The sequence below is a fragment of the Malaya genurostris genome, chromosome 3, assembly GCF_030247185.1.
Source record: "Malaya genurostris strain Urasoe2022 chromosome 3, Malgen_1.1, whole genome shotgun sequence".
Classification (NCBI taxonomy): Eukaryota; Metazoa; Arthropoda; class Insecta; order Diptera; family Culicidae; genus Malaya; species Malaya genurostris.
Genome location: NC_080572.1, coordinates 124,998,940 through 125,013,601, shown reverse-complemented (window position 1 = coordinate 125,013,601; position 14,662 = coordinate 124,998,940). Strand labels below are relative to the sequence as shown.

At 37.3% G+C, this 14,662-nt stretch overlaps 2 protein-coding genes across 3 annotated transcripts; one reads left to right on the top strand and one right to left on the bottom strand.

Annotated features, from left to right (window-relative positions):
• Positions 1–151: 151 nt before the first annotated feature.
• LOC131437907 (uncharacterized) lies at positions 152–3,821 on the bottom strand. Of its 2 annotated transcripts, none has more exons than XM_058607568.1 (2): positions 2,157–3,821; positions 152–684 (listed from the first exon to the last, which is right to left on the bottom strand). In XM_058607568.1, the coding sequence occupies exons 1-2, from the start codon at positions 3,136–3,138 to the stop codon at positions 620–622; spliced, it is 1,047 nt and encodes a 348-aa protein (XP_058463551.1). In that variant the 5' UTR covers positions 3,139–3,821; the 3' UTR covers positions 152–619. The 2 variants fall into 2 exon arrangements, with proteins under 2 accessions (XP_058463551.1, XP_058463552.1); XM_058607569.1 differs by having other exon boundaries at positions 2,169–3,821.
• An 804-nt stretch (positions 3,822–4,625) lies between these two features.
• Positions 4,626–6,349, top strand: LOC131434647 (spermidine synthase). The gene is made up of 4 exons (XM_058601588.1): positions 4,626–4,766; positions 4,944–5,085; positions 5,428–6,025; positions 6,093–6,349. Exons 2-4 carry the CDS (start codon positions 4,958–4,960, stop codon positions 6,225–6,227), a joined length of 861 nt encoding a protein of 286 aa, XP_058457571.1. The 5' UTR covers positions 4,626–4,766; positions 4,944–4,957; the 3' UTR covers positions 6,228–6,349.
• Positions 6,350–14,662: the final 8,313 nt, after the last annotated feature.

The following is a 14,662-nucleotide window of genomic DNA, read 5'->3' as shown; positions in this document are numbered from 1 at the left end:
TATTGTATATAATTTCGATGATTGGGTTTCCATAAACTAGAGTTCCTATAACCAGAGTGACGACAGCTGCTCGTTTGGAATATAATATGTCCCAGAAACGCTCGTTCTAATAATGGTTTTCTTTTAAGTTCACTAAACACGTCTAACACAGTTCGTTGCAAATAACAGAAGTGAGCCTCTAGCTCATTTATTAAGTTTGCTTATAATGACAGCAGTGTTGCGCGCTGCGCCGAAGTGTTGCTGGATACACTCTAAAGTGTAAGTAATAAGAATTCAATATACAATAGCTCTTCCTCCTTTAAAAAGAATGAACAATAATTCAAGTAACAACAAAACTCAAAAATATTCGAATTCATTTTCGATTCTAGGTTTTCTAGCTCTTTTCGAACGCCTAGGTAGGCCAGTTAGCGCTACCGGATCTGGTTGAAATTTTCGTTTCCTACTTAATCTAAAAATTTGTGTATCAGGATCATTCGACGGTTGGATAGCATTTCGATCTGGTATTTGCCGGACATCGCTTCCATCTTGTGTTGTCACTACAGGTTCCTCGACAGTCAGGATTGGCCGACCAATCTTGACCACTCGCATCGATGGTCTTGGCTGATATGGTGAACCTTGTTTATTCGTAACGATTTTTATTTGGCTTCGATAAACCGTAGTAGTCGCCTCGTTTCCAACCATGATCTGCAATAAATTTTTAGAGCAATGTTTTAAAACTGATGCCTTAATCCATTTTCCACGTATATGAGACATATTGTGTTTATACCACACACTATCTCCTGGTGTCAGAGTATCTATTAGATCAGGCAGATCCGCCTTATTGTCATGATCAGATTTTGTATCATCATCATTTAAAGTATAAGTCGCTAACATTTTTTTATAGTGTTTCTTAGAGTTAACCAAACCGATTAACATTTTTGGAGTATAGAAAAATACTTTTTCAGAAGGAAAACTGCCCTCCATCGTCATATTATGGTTTCTATAATTTATTAGGAATAGATCTATCCGATCTTCCAAATTCAATTCTAGCATTCCCGGTTCCAATAAGAACTTTTTAAGAACATATTTTACCGTTCTTATCAGTCTCTCTGCCTGGCCATTACTAGCAGGATTATATGAAGGACTGTTTAAAACTTTTATACCCTGTCTATCCAGAAAACTTTTAAAGGAATGCGAGTTGAACGGAGGACCATTGTCAGATACTAAAACGTCTGGCAGTCCAAAACGAGCAAAGAATTCAAACAGTTCCATCAAAACTTCTGGAATACTGGTTCCTTTTCTTATAATCTCTTCCTCCACCCATTTAGAGAAATATTGTGTCCATTTTGAAATAATTTGTTGTTTTGTAACACTTGCCATACTTGCACAAACATAACAAGCAGCAAAAAACCTTTTAATAGTAGTGCTTAACCTATTCCAGTAAACTATGCGTCTTTTCATTTTTGCGTCACCAGTGTTACTTCTATTTGCCAATTTTATTATATCGGTTTGACTATTTTGTGAAATAATCACCCCAGCTTGAAATCTAGTTGCAAATACTGAATAAATGTCCTCTTTATCGAAAATCACCATTAACTTAACAAAATACTTCAAAACTGTTTGTTTCAAAAGAAAACGAACGTCATATACTGATTCAATCTTTGGAACGATTCTTTTTCCAATCGAATCAGTTCCAAAATTGTTTACCGGTTTACATAGTTTCTTGACACGTATATCAGAAAATGGAAATTTTAAATCAGTAATCAATGTTTCATTGTATATCTTTGTAATATTGTTCACTGGCATCCAATCGTCCAGGAAATAATTTCTCCAGTTGGGAAAGGAACCATCCAACCATGGTCGGCCCAATAATGGAATAAAATGATAACTACAATCAAGGACCAATAATCGCAATTTAGCTTTTCTTCCTTTATATTCAACCTTAACCTTAACTTCCCCAGATATCTTCAACCTGGAACCATTTATCACTATCAGTTGTTTAGAGCATTCAAATAAAGGAAGGCTGAATTTAGAAACAAACAATTCTTTTCCAATTACTGAAACAGAAGAACCACTATCAACTTCCATCTGTACAGGAATATTTTCAATATTAACATCCAATAAACATGGATTGCTTATCTTGTTTATGGAAGAAATGTTCATACACTGTAAATCACCTGAGATATTACCATCTGAGTCCGAATCTTGGATCCTCAAGCTATCTAATGGTTCTGCTGAATGGTTTGCACTGGTAATACATTCCTGTGCGTCAACACGATTAACCGTCTTGCCGCTCTCGTTCTTCCACTTGTAGCATTTCCTTCGCACATGTCCTCTACGTCCGCAATGATAGCAGATACGCTGATCAATCGGCCATTGTTGGTCGTCCATTTTGTATTGACCACGAGCTGAACTAGCCGACGAATCACGATGTTCAAAACGCTGTGAGTGAAACTGTACTCTCTGACTATCTTCCGCCGGTCGTATTTCAGGTCGAACACCAAGCCGACTTTTTACCGAACCGTGAAAATTTTGCTGAGCTCTCCTCATCCGTTGAATAACCGCACCTCTACCTTGAGTCAAAGGGTACCTAGTGTCCAGTGAAGCTACCAAATCGACATCGCTGTTCGTTAAAGCTTTTGAATGAGTAGCCGCCATTTCCCACGTAGCGATAATATTCTCCGCCTGTTCAAGCGTCAACTTGGAGCTATCCTCCGTAAAAAGACGATGCTTAAGCGAGCCATCAGACAACCCAACCAAAATACGATCAAGAATAAGACGATTCTTTTGCTCCCCAAATTCGCAATGTTCCGCTTGGAGTTTTAACGAAAATATAAAATCGCTTGCCGATTCTCCCGGTTGTTGCACCTTTGTGCCGAAATTATATCTTCGGAGCAAGACTGAATCAGTTTTATCAAGTCTCTCCTTAAGTTTTTGCACTAATACATCATACGACACTTCATCCATCATTGCTTCTGTGGGGTAGAGTTTTTCTGCCATACTGAACAAAAAATCTCCTCCCAAGATGAACATCTGATCCTTTTTTTCATTATCTTTAACTTTGTTGACACGAAAATGAACCGCTAAACGCTTAATCCACGTAGCAAAAGATTGGCCCTTGCGGTAAGGTTCAATATTAGGGGCCACCATGTAGGACATTTTTGTCAAAATTCTGATCAAAATCAAATATAAGGCAAAAATCTATCAATTTCAAATCACCACAAATTACAAGTTATATAAAGTCAAAATTTTAAAACAACAAACTGTAATTATTTCTGTTACTCACCGGAATAAACCGTCACTCACACAAACGCAATGCCAAAGTCACGAAATTTTTCCGAAGAACCAAAGCAGCAATCAAATTGTTTCCGCAGCCAGATTTCTCCTGCTGTGCTAAATTGTACCTAACTCTCAAAATAAAGAGAAAAAAAACACTCTTAATATAGTGCAAAAACTTTTCTTTCCACCGAAAACTTTACAGGAAAAAATTTTAATTGTCCACAAAACTGACGCCGCGAGAAAAAAAAATTCAAAATGGCGTATCACAATTAACAAAAGCGCTTATAATTTGCGAACAAAGCGGATGCGAACCAAAAACCACCTCACAATAGTTTCTTTTGTTTTAATAAAAAAGTCACGCTTACCTTAAGCGTCGACACCGAATTTATCCACAGCTTCTGAAAATTGTCCAGAAATCGATTCCGCCGTTCCGCTGCTATTCCGAAATTTATCCGCCGCCTGGAATTACTCCAACAGCTTCCTCACGCCGAAATTTTCCTTGCGCCTTAGAAATGTGTCCGAAATCAGCTTCCTTTTCCTCGTCGCCACTAATATGTCCCAGAAACGCTCGTTCTAATAATGGTTTTCTTTTAAGTTCACTAAACACGTCTAACACAGTTCGTTGCAAATAACAGAAGTGAGCCTCTAGCTCATTTATTAAGTTTGCTTATAATGACAGCAGTGTTGCGCGCTGCGCCGAAGTGTTGCTGGATACACTCTAAAGTGTAAGTAATAAGAATTCAATATACAATAGAATAGAGTGCCTATAACCAGAGTGACGAGTTCTCATCCGTAATGTTGGCAGCAATTCAAAACATTCCATTAGCTTTACATTGAATTGACAGGTCGTTTGGAACTGGTAGCTTATTATAGTCACTCTGGTTTGGAATGACAGCTTTATTCCAAACGAGCAAACGACCTGTCAAATACAATGTAAAGCTAACAAAACTGCCAACATTTCGAATTAAATGTTTTGAATTGTTGCCAACATTACGAATGAAATGTCGTCACTCTGGTTATAGGCACTCTACATAAACGAGATCGTACCAACTCTTCCGGTGAAACTCTCAACGTGTGAGCACGTTGGGTCCTTGGGTCGCGGACAGTGCGTTAGAAGTTCGAGTAATTCGCGAGAAGGAATGCAATTTTTTCGTGCTGAAGGACTCGGCGGTACGATGCCGTGAGACACCTTCGGAGCAATAAGCATTATATTTTAACATTCGCAAGGGCCCATCGTACGATATGCCCTAATCACAAGTTGGTACATAATTGGGTATTCAAACATCCATTCCAATATTTCCGTATGTTTGCGTGTAAGATGACCGGTAAAATAACCTGCACCATTATTTCACATTGCTTTTTGGTATAATCATTACCACACTGTGCAATTCCTATCAGTGCTGTGCTTGATAGTGTTGGTAAAATTATTTAGACGCATCAAACAGATCTCCGCAAGACTCAAATCGCCTGGACTTGGTTTATTGGATATCTTGTTTTTGCGTCATAGAGTAAGTTACATGTATTTTAATGAATTATGAATTGCTTAATATACACCTAAGCAAAATTATGAGTGATAGAGTAAAAAACATATGGTGATATGTTCAACTGAATTCATATAATTTTATGTGCAACCTGTTGACTGTATGAGAAGCCATGTAAAAACTAAAGATATATATTTCTTTCAGTTTTCTACGTTGCGATGAACTCTTCGGAATGGTTTAGCGAAATCTCCGACCAACTTTGGCCTGGTCAATGTTTCTCGCTAAAAATTAAAAGTGTTCTTCACGAAGAACGATCCAAATTTCAAGATATTAAAGTGCTCGACACGTAAGTGTTAACGTGTAATGTATATTTTTTGTATACTTTGTTCCAGCCATACTCGAGATAGTTTTATATGTAGGTAGCTTTAATCAGCCTGATAACAAGGTCAATTGTCATTCTCGTGGCATGCTGTACGATAATGAATGAAAACAAGTAGCATGAAATTTAATACGTAATAATCACTTTGTGCTGTTTAAACATTCTACATTTTCCTTATGTTGGCATAAATAATGAATAATAACCTTATAAATACCGGCAAAAAAAATTTCAGCCTCACACGCGCAATATGTGGCTCATCAATTTGATCTATGACTTATATTTAAGCATACATTTGTTCCATTGTTTCAGCGATTCTTACGGAACTGTGTTAGTATTGGATGGGATTATTCAGTGCACGGAGCGAGATGAATTTGCTTATCAAGAAATGATTGCATTCCTTCCACTTTGTTGTCATCCGAATCCTAAGAAAGTGCTTATCGTTGGTGGTGGTGATGGAGGAGTTGTTCGCGAAGTTGTGAAGCATCCTTTAGTTGAAGAGGTGCACCAGGTTGAAATTGACGACCGGGTTGTGGAAGTATCTAAAAAATATCTGCCATTTATGGCGTGCGGATTTAATTCGCCCAAGTTAAAGCTGACAATCGGTGATGGATTTGAGTACATGAAACAGCGTGAAGGCGAATTTGATGTTATAATTACTGACAGTAGTGATCCAATTGGACCAGCAGAATCTCTATTTCAAGAGTCTTACTTTGGATTGGCAAAAAGGGCTCTGAAACCGAATGGAATAATATGCTCTCAAGGTGGTACATTTTGGGTTGACATGCAGCATGTCAAGGAGACGTTAGGTCACTGTCGAAAACATTTTCCAGTGGTAGGATATGGATTGGCATCTGTTCCATCTTATCCATGCGGACAAATTGGATTTTTTATAGCTGGCCTAAACAAAGTAAGTTACATAAATAATATTTCATACTTGGTTCCACCGTACAGTTTATTAAACCCGATTTGTGCAGGATACTGTGCTCAACAAACCCACCAAAACATTCTCAGATGATGAAGTTGATCAAATGAATCTTCGATACTACACGACTGAAATGCATCGGTCTGCATTTACTCTGCCAAGGTATGCGGCCAAACTTCTCTATTAATGTAAATTTAATTGAAATCAAATTTGCCTTACTATACAATAATCAAACAACAGGACTGCATTCGCTTTTTGAAAGCAAATCTATTTTTAGTTTTTTACAATAAACTGCGAAATCTATAGTACAAACCATTCAAAAGTTGTATTATTTGCATAAGGTGTTGGTGAATATTCCCTCGGCTGGCCTTGCAGTACGTACGGTCCGTCCAGTTTTTTAGTACATTTTCGATTTTATGCAGCTTTATTCCAGCTATCGCTGCACGTTGTCTTTATTCTTTATTATTCTTCATTATTGTAAAATCAACAGACACATTGTAGTCCTAATGATAGTTTCTAATACTAAGTAAAAAATGTGCTTGAATTGTTTTCCGTGAAAGGTTGAAGTCAAATCCAGATGATACACGATTGAACGATCTTTGCAAGCCTATAACGGCACCGTTTGTTCCATAGTTGGTGCGACGTAGAGGTAGTCGAAGAAAGGCGTTGTTACGGAGAGCACGGGGACGAACATTGATATTAACCTCACGGAGCAAAGCGGGGCAGTCAATCCTATCATTCAAAATATCAGCTATCATCAAAGCACGCGACAGCTCTCGTCGTACTTGTAGTGTGTCAAGACCAATCAGCAATCCGCGACTTTCATAGCTCGGCAATTGATGTGGATTATTCCAAGGTAATTGTCGAAGAACAAAACGTACGAATCTTCGTTGTATAGATTATATTCTATGAGCTACATTGAGGTAAAGAGGGTTCCAGACTACTGAGCAATATTCCAAAGTAGAACGAACGAGTGTACAGTATAGAGTCTTCAGGCAATAAATATCATTGAAGTGCTTAGCCATTCTAAATATGAATCCCAAACAGCGTAAAGCTTTCGCAACAATGTAGTTAATGTGCTGTTTGAATGATAATCGAGAAAGACAACAAGATCTTTGACGCATGTCGATCTACTAATCATGAATCCTTCAAGATAATATTCGAATTTGAACGGTAACTTTTTCCTTGTGAACGTAATGATTGAGCACTTCTCGAGATTCACTGTCATATGATTGGTTTTGCACTAATTCGCAAAGATTTCCAATTGCCGTTGAAGGAATGCAGCATCTTCTGAGCTGCGGATGGTATTATAGATCTTGAGGTCATCAGCGAAAGAAACTCGTGGTCCATCCAGACAAAGATTTACATCATTGAAGTACAATAAGAAAATCAAAGGGCCAAGATGACTCCCCTGTGGAATTCCAGACGTTGCAACCAATTCTTCGGAAACACAATCATCAATTTTGATAGTAAAACGTCGATTGCTGAGATATGATTGTATCCATTGAATGACGTTTGCACCAAAGCCGAGTCGATTTAATTTTGCAATTGTGATTGATTTTATCGAAAGCAGAAGTTAGATCTGTATAGATAACATCCGTCTGCAACCCGTCTGACATAGCGTTTGTTATGTAAGATGTGAAAGATACTAGCACAGACTAACAGACATGACAGTATGAGTAAATTCTTATAAAAAAAAATTTTCGTTATGCACTAGCTCCACCTATATTGTACTGCGCGAACTATTTACTATTTGTACACCCCTTGTGTTATGTAAAAGTTTTTTTACTAGTTGGTTTCCCCTCGTTTGTCAACACCGATCAGCTGCTTGCATGGATGCCTGATTTCATCAAAATATTTGAAAATGAATCGTCACAATAAATTATTGGATTACGTTGATAATATATTTAGCTTTTTCGCGATGTTGGAAGGTAACCATTTATTTGACTCAACGTTGTTCATCTAGACTATTTTTTATTGTGTTGGTAGTTTTCACCCGAAATTAAGTGGCGGCAGACCAGAAGCAAGTAAATATTGTAACAAAACGGGTTCGATTTTGTCTTGCGTTGGTGGATGAGAAGTAGGCACAATTATGTATATAGCTTTGGCAATATGTATTAAATCTATATCCTGCCTGAAATTCGCTTGAACGTATACAAATCAATACATTATAGGTAATTCTGTATGAACGGCAACTCTGTTGGTAAATGAAAAAAATAAACACAGTCTAGATGACAGACAGGATGTTTTTGATAGGGTAACGTGGCGACATCATGACACATGTGAGTACTGTCCCAAATAAAGGAATATTCGAAATGACCGTTAAAATGATTGAAGAATCTAATTTGAGTGTCCTGTCTGTTAGTCTGTGATACTAGGTTAGTAGCTGTTGAACGCTTCGGCATAAACCCGTGTTGAGTATCATCAATGTACTGCTTGCAATGGTTAAAAATTTGAGTCAGAATGACTTTTTCGAATAATTTAGGAATTGCGCTAAGAGAAGTGATACCGCGGTAGTTGTTCATATCGCTTTTGTCGCCTTTCTTGTAAACCGGATACATAAACGAAGCTTTCCATAAATCCGGAAACACTGCTGTAGTTAATGAGGTTCTGAATAAACGATAAAGTGTTGATATTATTCCAGCCGAACATTTCTTCAAAATAACTGCCGGTATGCCATCTGGTCCTGCAGAACTCGAAGACTTCAATCCAGCGATAGTCATCTGTACCGAATTCACGTCTATGTCAATGGAGTGCAAAAAGCAATTAGATACCGGAACGTTGATTTACTGTGGGGATAATGCTTCAGTAGAGAAAACACGAGCGAATTGTTCCGAAAAGAGCTGACAAATTTCTTGAGTACTCGAACCGGTACGCTCACCGAATCGCATTAACGATGGTAATCCAAATTCCTTCCTTTGCTCATTCACGTGCTTCCAGAAAGTTTTTGGGTTAGACTTTATCCTATGCTGTACCTTTTTTAAATAATTGGCATGGCAGCGCTTCACGGTTTTCTTGTATAACTTATTTATCTGAATATAATTATTGCGCAAAACGTAACCTCCATACTTGGAGTATCGTGTCAGAGCAGCTCTTTTGGATGTTTTCAGATGTTTCAATTCAGCGGTTAGCCACGGGGGATGAGCACTCCGCCTCCTATGCTCTTCGAACTGTTATGGGAGCTGCGATCGGTACGAAAAACTTCATAATTTGACCCATATCCCAGGACGGATATCGTATTTTCGTTGAGCCACGTTTCCGAAAGAGCAATTATGTCGTAACAATCATCCGTGCATGCCAATCTGTAATCGCCAATGCATGTATTAACGCCACCTATATTTTGGTAGTAAACATACAAATTGGAAGAACGACTGAAAACGGAAAGCGGGTCAGTGCTGGAAGCGTTCACACCAGACAAATACTTGCAGCCCGACTTTGAAAGAAACGAAATTCAGGCTATTGACGTCGATTCCTTTTTTCACCAACGGTACAACCTTAATCTCGTCTTTACAATTGAGACCGTCTCTAGTGATCTGTTCTACCATTTCTTTGGTAACGCTAGGATGAAACCGGGACAAATAAATCCACACTAACGGAGATGATGAAACCGTTTTGAATGTTGCAGTTATCAACGTGTTTCCGCCCAGAAAATAAAGAATTGGCGGGTTCGTATCCGTCTTCGCGACGACGTTTAGCAGTGGGATGAGATCAATCAGCGTTTGTAACACTCTTATCGTTTTTTCGTCCCGGTGTGGAAACAGATACTTTGCGGATAAGACGAGATATTTGTTGGCTATTTTTCGAAATTTCGACCTTCAGCTCAGCACACACCGATTCCATTCTCTCGGAAACCGCCGAAATCGCACATCCAACAGAAGATATAGACTCCCGGAAACGAGCGAGTTTCATCAATTTGCAGCACTGATCACACATCCAAAACAAATTGGGGTTTTCAGAAAGTACCTTCAAGAACGGTCTGTTGAATCCGGCTCATTTCATGTGGACCACATGATTGCAAAAACCCGAGCACGAAATGAAATCCTCATCAGAAGTGACGGTTTTGGCACACCGATCAAATGCATTGGTCATATCGCAATGATCTGAGACAGATGACATTTAAACACAGATGGCGCTGCAGTAAAAGCTCTGGGAACTGGATGTCTTACTGATGTGTTGACTATGATCAGTTATATTGTGCACTCAATGAATCACCAACGGCTGCAAAAAACTGATCGAAAAACACTCTCCAAGCACTGCACTCCAGAACCAGATAGAAGCCAACCAAATTAGTAACCGGGTAGCGCACCACAAACAGAATATAAACGTTCAATAACCAAAAAAAAAAACAATAATTTACTAGAGCTCACGGCACAGCAACAATGGCGGTAAGTTGTTTACATTACAACCGTCCTTCAAGGCTTGAATTGTCTCTGGCTTGTCCACATAACACTTATCTTTGACAGCCCCTAAAGATAATAGTATAACGGCGTCAAATCACAGCTCCGAGGCGGCCAAACGACATCCGAATTTCGACTGTTAATTCGATCTTCGAAGACTGTGCGCAGAAGATCGATCGTAGCGTTGGCTGTGTGGCACGGAGCGCCGTCTTGTTGGAACCAAACGGTGTCCAAGTCTTCCTCTTCAAGTAACGGGAAGAACCAATCGCTAATCGTGTCGCGGTAGCGCTCGCCATTGACCGTGGCGGCGGCTCCTGCCTCATTTTCGAAGAAAAATGGCTCAAGGATGCCGCCAGACCAAAATCCGCACCAAACCGTCACTCTCTAAGGATGCATCGGCTTCTCCATTATAACGTGCGGGTTTTCCGTCCCCCAGATGTCACAATTTTGCTTATTAACATACCCGCCGAGATGAAAATGTGTCTCATCCGAGATGATTTTTTGGCACACATTCCTCAACATTACCATGATTTTCAAAGTAAAACTGCACTATTTTCACGTGTTCCTCAAGCGTATACATAACCATTTTCGTTCAGCGGAAGGATAAAACTAAGTTTCTGTCAAATCAGAAGTTACCAATGTCGAAATAACCGCTAGTTAAAAAAAAAGTTAGATGGCGAACCCTGTACGTTAGAAACACTAAAACACTACTGCTACCCACTCGATTATTCGTCGCGATTTTTCAATACGTTCCGGAACGATGACGAAATCCCCCTGCATGTTGTAGGTATGTATGTGTGAAGCACCATCAGTTCTAGGCATTACCAGTGTATGCAGGTAAACTTACAGTAGATCCGGCTTTAATAATCAGTAAACTGTATGTGCTTCCTAAAACTTAACTTGGAATCTAGAAGAACACCCAGATCCTTAAGGTGAAATGTAGCGTCATAAAATGCGCGCAAAATTTTATCCGCTTCAGTTGAACGAACCGTCGCACAGTGGTTCGAATCAATAAAAACGTGGACATAAATCAGTAGCTGCCAAACCGTTCTTTTAATGCATATAGTTGCTTTGAAGAAATTATTTACAAATATATACCGCGTAATTTGATCCTATCAATAATTGTTCATGGCCTACTTTGACAAAAAATGTAACCATAACTTTTTTTTCTGAAGAGATAGAACTTTTTTTTCTTCTACAAAGTTTTAGAACTATTAAAAATAATGTACTTTGTCAAATATACCAAAAGTCTAGGTCGCACCGTTTCGGATATACAAAGCGTTTTTATGGCAACCCCCTTAAAATCAGTTTTTTATTTATAACTTGTTTCGAGTTAGTTTTTCATGCATACTTTCTTTGGAATAATTGAAGAAAATAAAAAATCCCATATTTTTGTTGAAGGTAGTGCATAGGTTTCTTGTTTCCTGGCAAAGTTAAACAACATTTTACCTTTTTTCACCTATCATAAAACCTTACACAGAAGCGAAATATGCAACTTTATGCAGCTGATTTTTACAAAATTTGTAGGAAAAGATGTGCCCAATATCATAAAAAAAAATCTAAGTGGAACTCGGTGGAACTTTTTTTTTAGGTCTTTTCAAAGTTAGTTTTAATTACTGAATTATGGCTACCCCCTTAAAACTAGTTTTCTAGTCATAACTTGTTTCGTGTTATTTTTTATGCATACTTCGTTTGGAATAATTGTAGAAAATATAAAATTTCATAATTTTGTAGAAACTAATGCATAAGTTTATTTTTTTCTGGAAAATTTATGCATAATTTTACTTCTTTCCTAGAAAACCTTGTGCCGAAGCGAAATATGCAACTTAATGCAGCAAACTTTTATAATACTTATAGGAGAACATGTACCTTATCAAATTTATTTTCCAATGAGAATTTCTAGAGTAATATTCGTGTGACTCATTTACACTATGGCCATGCTGAAACCATAAATGGTTAAGAAACAGAGAGCGCACAGTGGTCCAAAACTGGAAAAAGACGGTCACAAGTCTGTACCTTTCACTGATTTTTAAGAGCTAACGTGTCTTCGAAGAAGTTTTACAAAATTATATAACGCTTCTTTTGAAAGTAGCACTTTAATTTTTGTTAAGGGGGTAGTACCGATTTCGAAAAAAAAAATTTTGTTTTTGACGAAAAAAAATTTTTTTTCTATCTCATTTCAAAGAAAAAAACATTTCAAATATTTTTGCTGAAGATATGAATAATGTAAAAAAAATATTTTTTGAGATATTCGCTTTATTTCAAAAACAGTTTTTTTGGATTTACCTACGTAGAATTTATCTCTATTACCTAAGTATCTACTTCAAAGTTAGCAAAGTTACTCATTTAACTTTTCCCAATACTTTTCACAACCTAATCAATCAACTAGGTAGTTAATGTTACCTAATAAATCATTACAATATGTCACTTAGTCGCATTGCATTCGATCAATCAGTATCAGTCACGCTATTGTCCGAGTTTTCCGTATCGCTAATTTCTTGTTCTGTTGTAAGTTCTAGCATATTAATTGCTTCCAGTGACAATTTCTTTCCAGTTTTGATAGGTTTGTAATAAATATTCGAAATCAGTGGGTCAGACGCTACTGGGAGTCGAAAAAAAAATTTGTCATCGTTTTTTCACGGCTGTTTTTCCTCGTGCCCAAGTTTGGATTTTTTTTATTTGTTTATTAATTTTTAACTTTTTTCATTCAATAAACTATAAAGGTTGTTTTATGGAATGGCTTATTTGAAACCTAAGAAAAAACCGTACATTCACGCCTTGGACGAATTTTTGTATCTTTGTTATATTTTACAGGCTGTTGAAAAAAGGCTTTGTGCGAAATACCCCATGGATTATTACTTTGTTATTTTTTACAATTGAATATTTTGTTACTTTTTACAATTGACAATATTAGAATAAATCTAAGTGGAACTAGATGCAATTTTAGGCCTTTTCAAATTTAGTTTTAATTATTGAAAATCCGAAAAATTATCAAAACTTCAACACATATTTCAAAAATGGAAAAATGTTTTCTAGACAAAATATGATAAAGTATTGTTAAAGTACAAACCTTTACGAAGAGATTTCATGTTTAAGGTAGCGCTTCGCCGTGGTCAGGTCGAAGCAAAACAACTCACTGCTTCCTCTTGCTTTGTCGCCGAAATTTCACCCTAAATTGCAAATTTCTAAAATACTAACCCGATTCACGAAAAATCAAAAACATACGATTGTAGGTAAATGATTTTACTATGCATTTGGCGAAAAATATCAGTTAGAAAGCTTTTCTTTCGCGAGATTTCGTGCGAGTTTTGTTAAAATTTGGTTTTCTTTTTGTCCTTTTCTCGCTATAAACAACTAGCATATGTAGGGATGTGCTACGTTTTCAACAAAGCGTTAAAGCTAGTAGCGATGAAAATCATTACTGATTTCTGGTTCTACTGAAACATGAATAGAAATTGTTTTACAAAGTAGTAACACTTACTTACATTTTCTACTCATCTATATTCAACGTTTACGCAGAGAGAACGGACAACGAAAACAAAAGAAATATTGTTAGCGTCTACCGCATGTAGCATTTTGCACAACCCAATGCATGCGTTGACATTGTGTGCGTGCGAAAGAATAAGGAAAAACTCATTTATTTTTATAACTCGCACGAAATCTTTCGATAAAAATGTTTATCAGGCACAATTTATATACGAATCGATAGAAAAATTAATTATCTAGAATCGTATGTTCTTGGAATTTCCGTTTTCTTCCCCGTTTTCTCACAATTTTGGGTAAAGTGCGTGAAACCCCGGGATAGGCAGCGAACTCCCGTGACCACGGCGAAGCGATACCTTAAACGTGTAAATAAATTGAGTTATAGCGAAGCAACACGATTTTTAAGACGAGATGTTGATCGGGCGACTGCAAAAGTGAGTTACAGAAATAGCAGACGCGTGACGCCCTCTGTTTCTTAACCATTTATGGTTTCAGCATGGCCATAGTGTAAATGAGTCGCACGAATATTACTCTAGAAATTCTCATTGGAAAATAAATTTGATAAGGTACATGTTTTCCTATAAGTATTATTAAAGTTTGCTGCATTAAGTTGCATATTTCGCTTCGACACAAGGTTTCCTAGGTAAAAAAAGGTAAAATTATGCATGAATTTTCCAGAAAAGAATAAACTTATGCATTAGTTTCTACAAAATTATGAAATTTTATATTTTTTACAATTATT

Coding starts and splice junctions, on each gene's coding strand:
- LOC131437907 (XM_058607568.1), bottom strand. CDS start 3,138: ATGTCCTACATGGTGGCCCCTAATATTGAACCTTACCGCAAGGGCCAA. Junction 685..2,156: donor CTCAGATGGTAATATCTCAG/GTGATTTACAGT, acceptor AATTTATTGCAG/ATCATGGTTGGAAACGAGGC.
- LOC131434647 (XM_058601588.1), top strand. CDS start 4,958: ATGAACTCTTCGGAATGGTTTAGCGAAATCTCCGACCAACTTTGGCCT. Junction 5,086..5,427: donor GATATTAAAGTGCTCGACAC/GTAAGTGTTAAC, acceptor CCATTGTTTCAG/CGATTCTTACGGAACTGTGT. Junction 6,026..6,092: donor TTATAGCTGGCCTAAACAAA/GTAAGTTACATA, acceptor CGATTTGTGCAG/GATACTGTGCTCAACAAACC.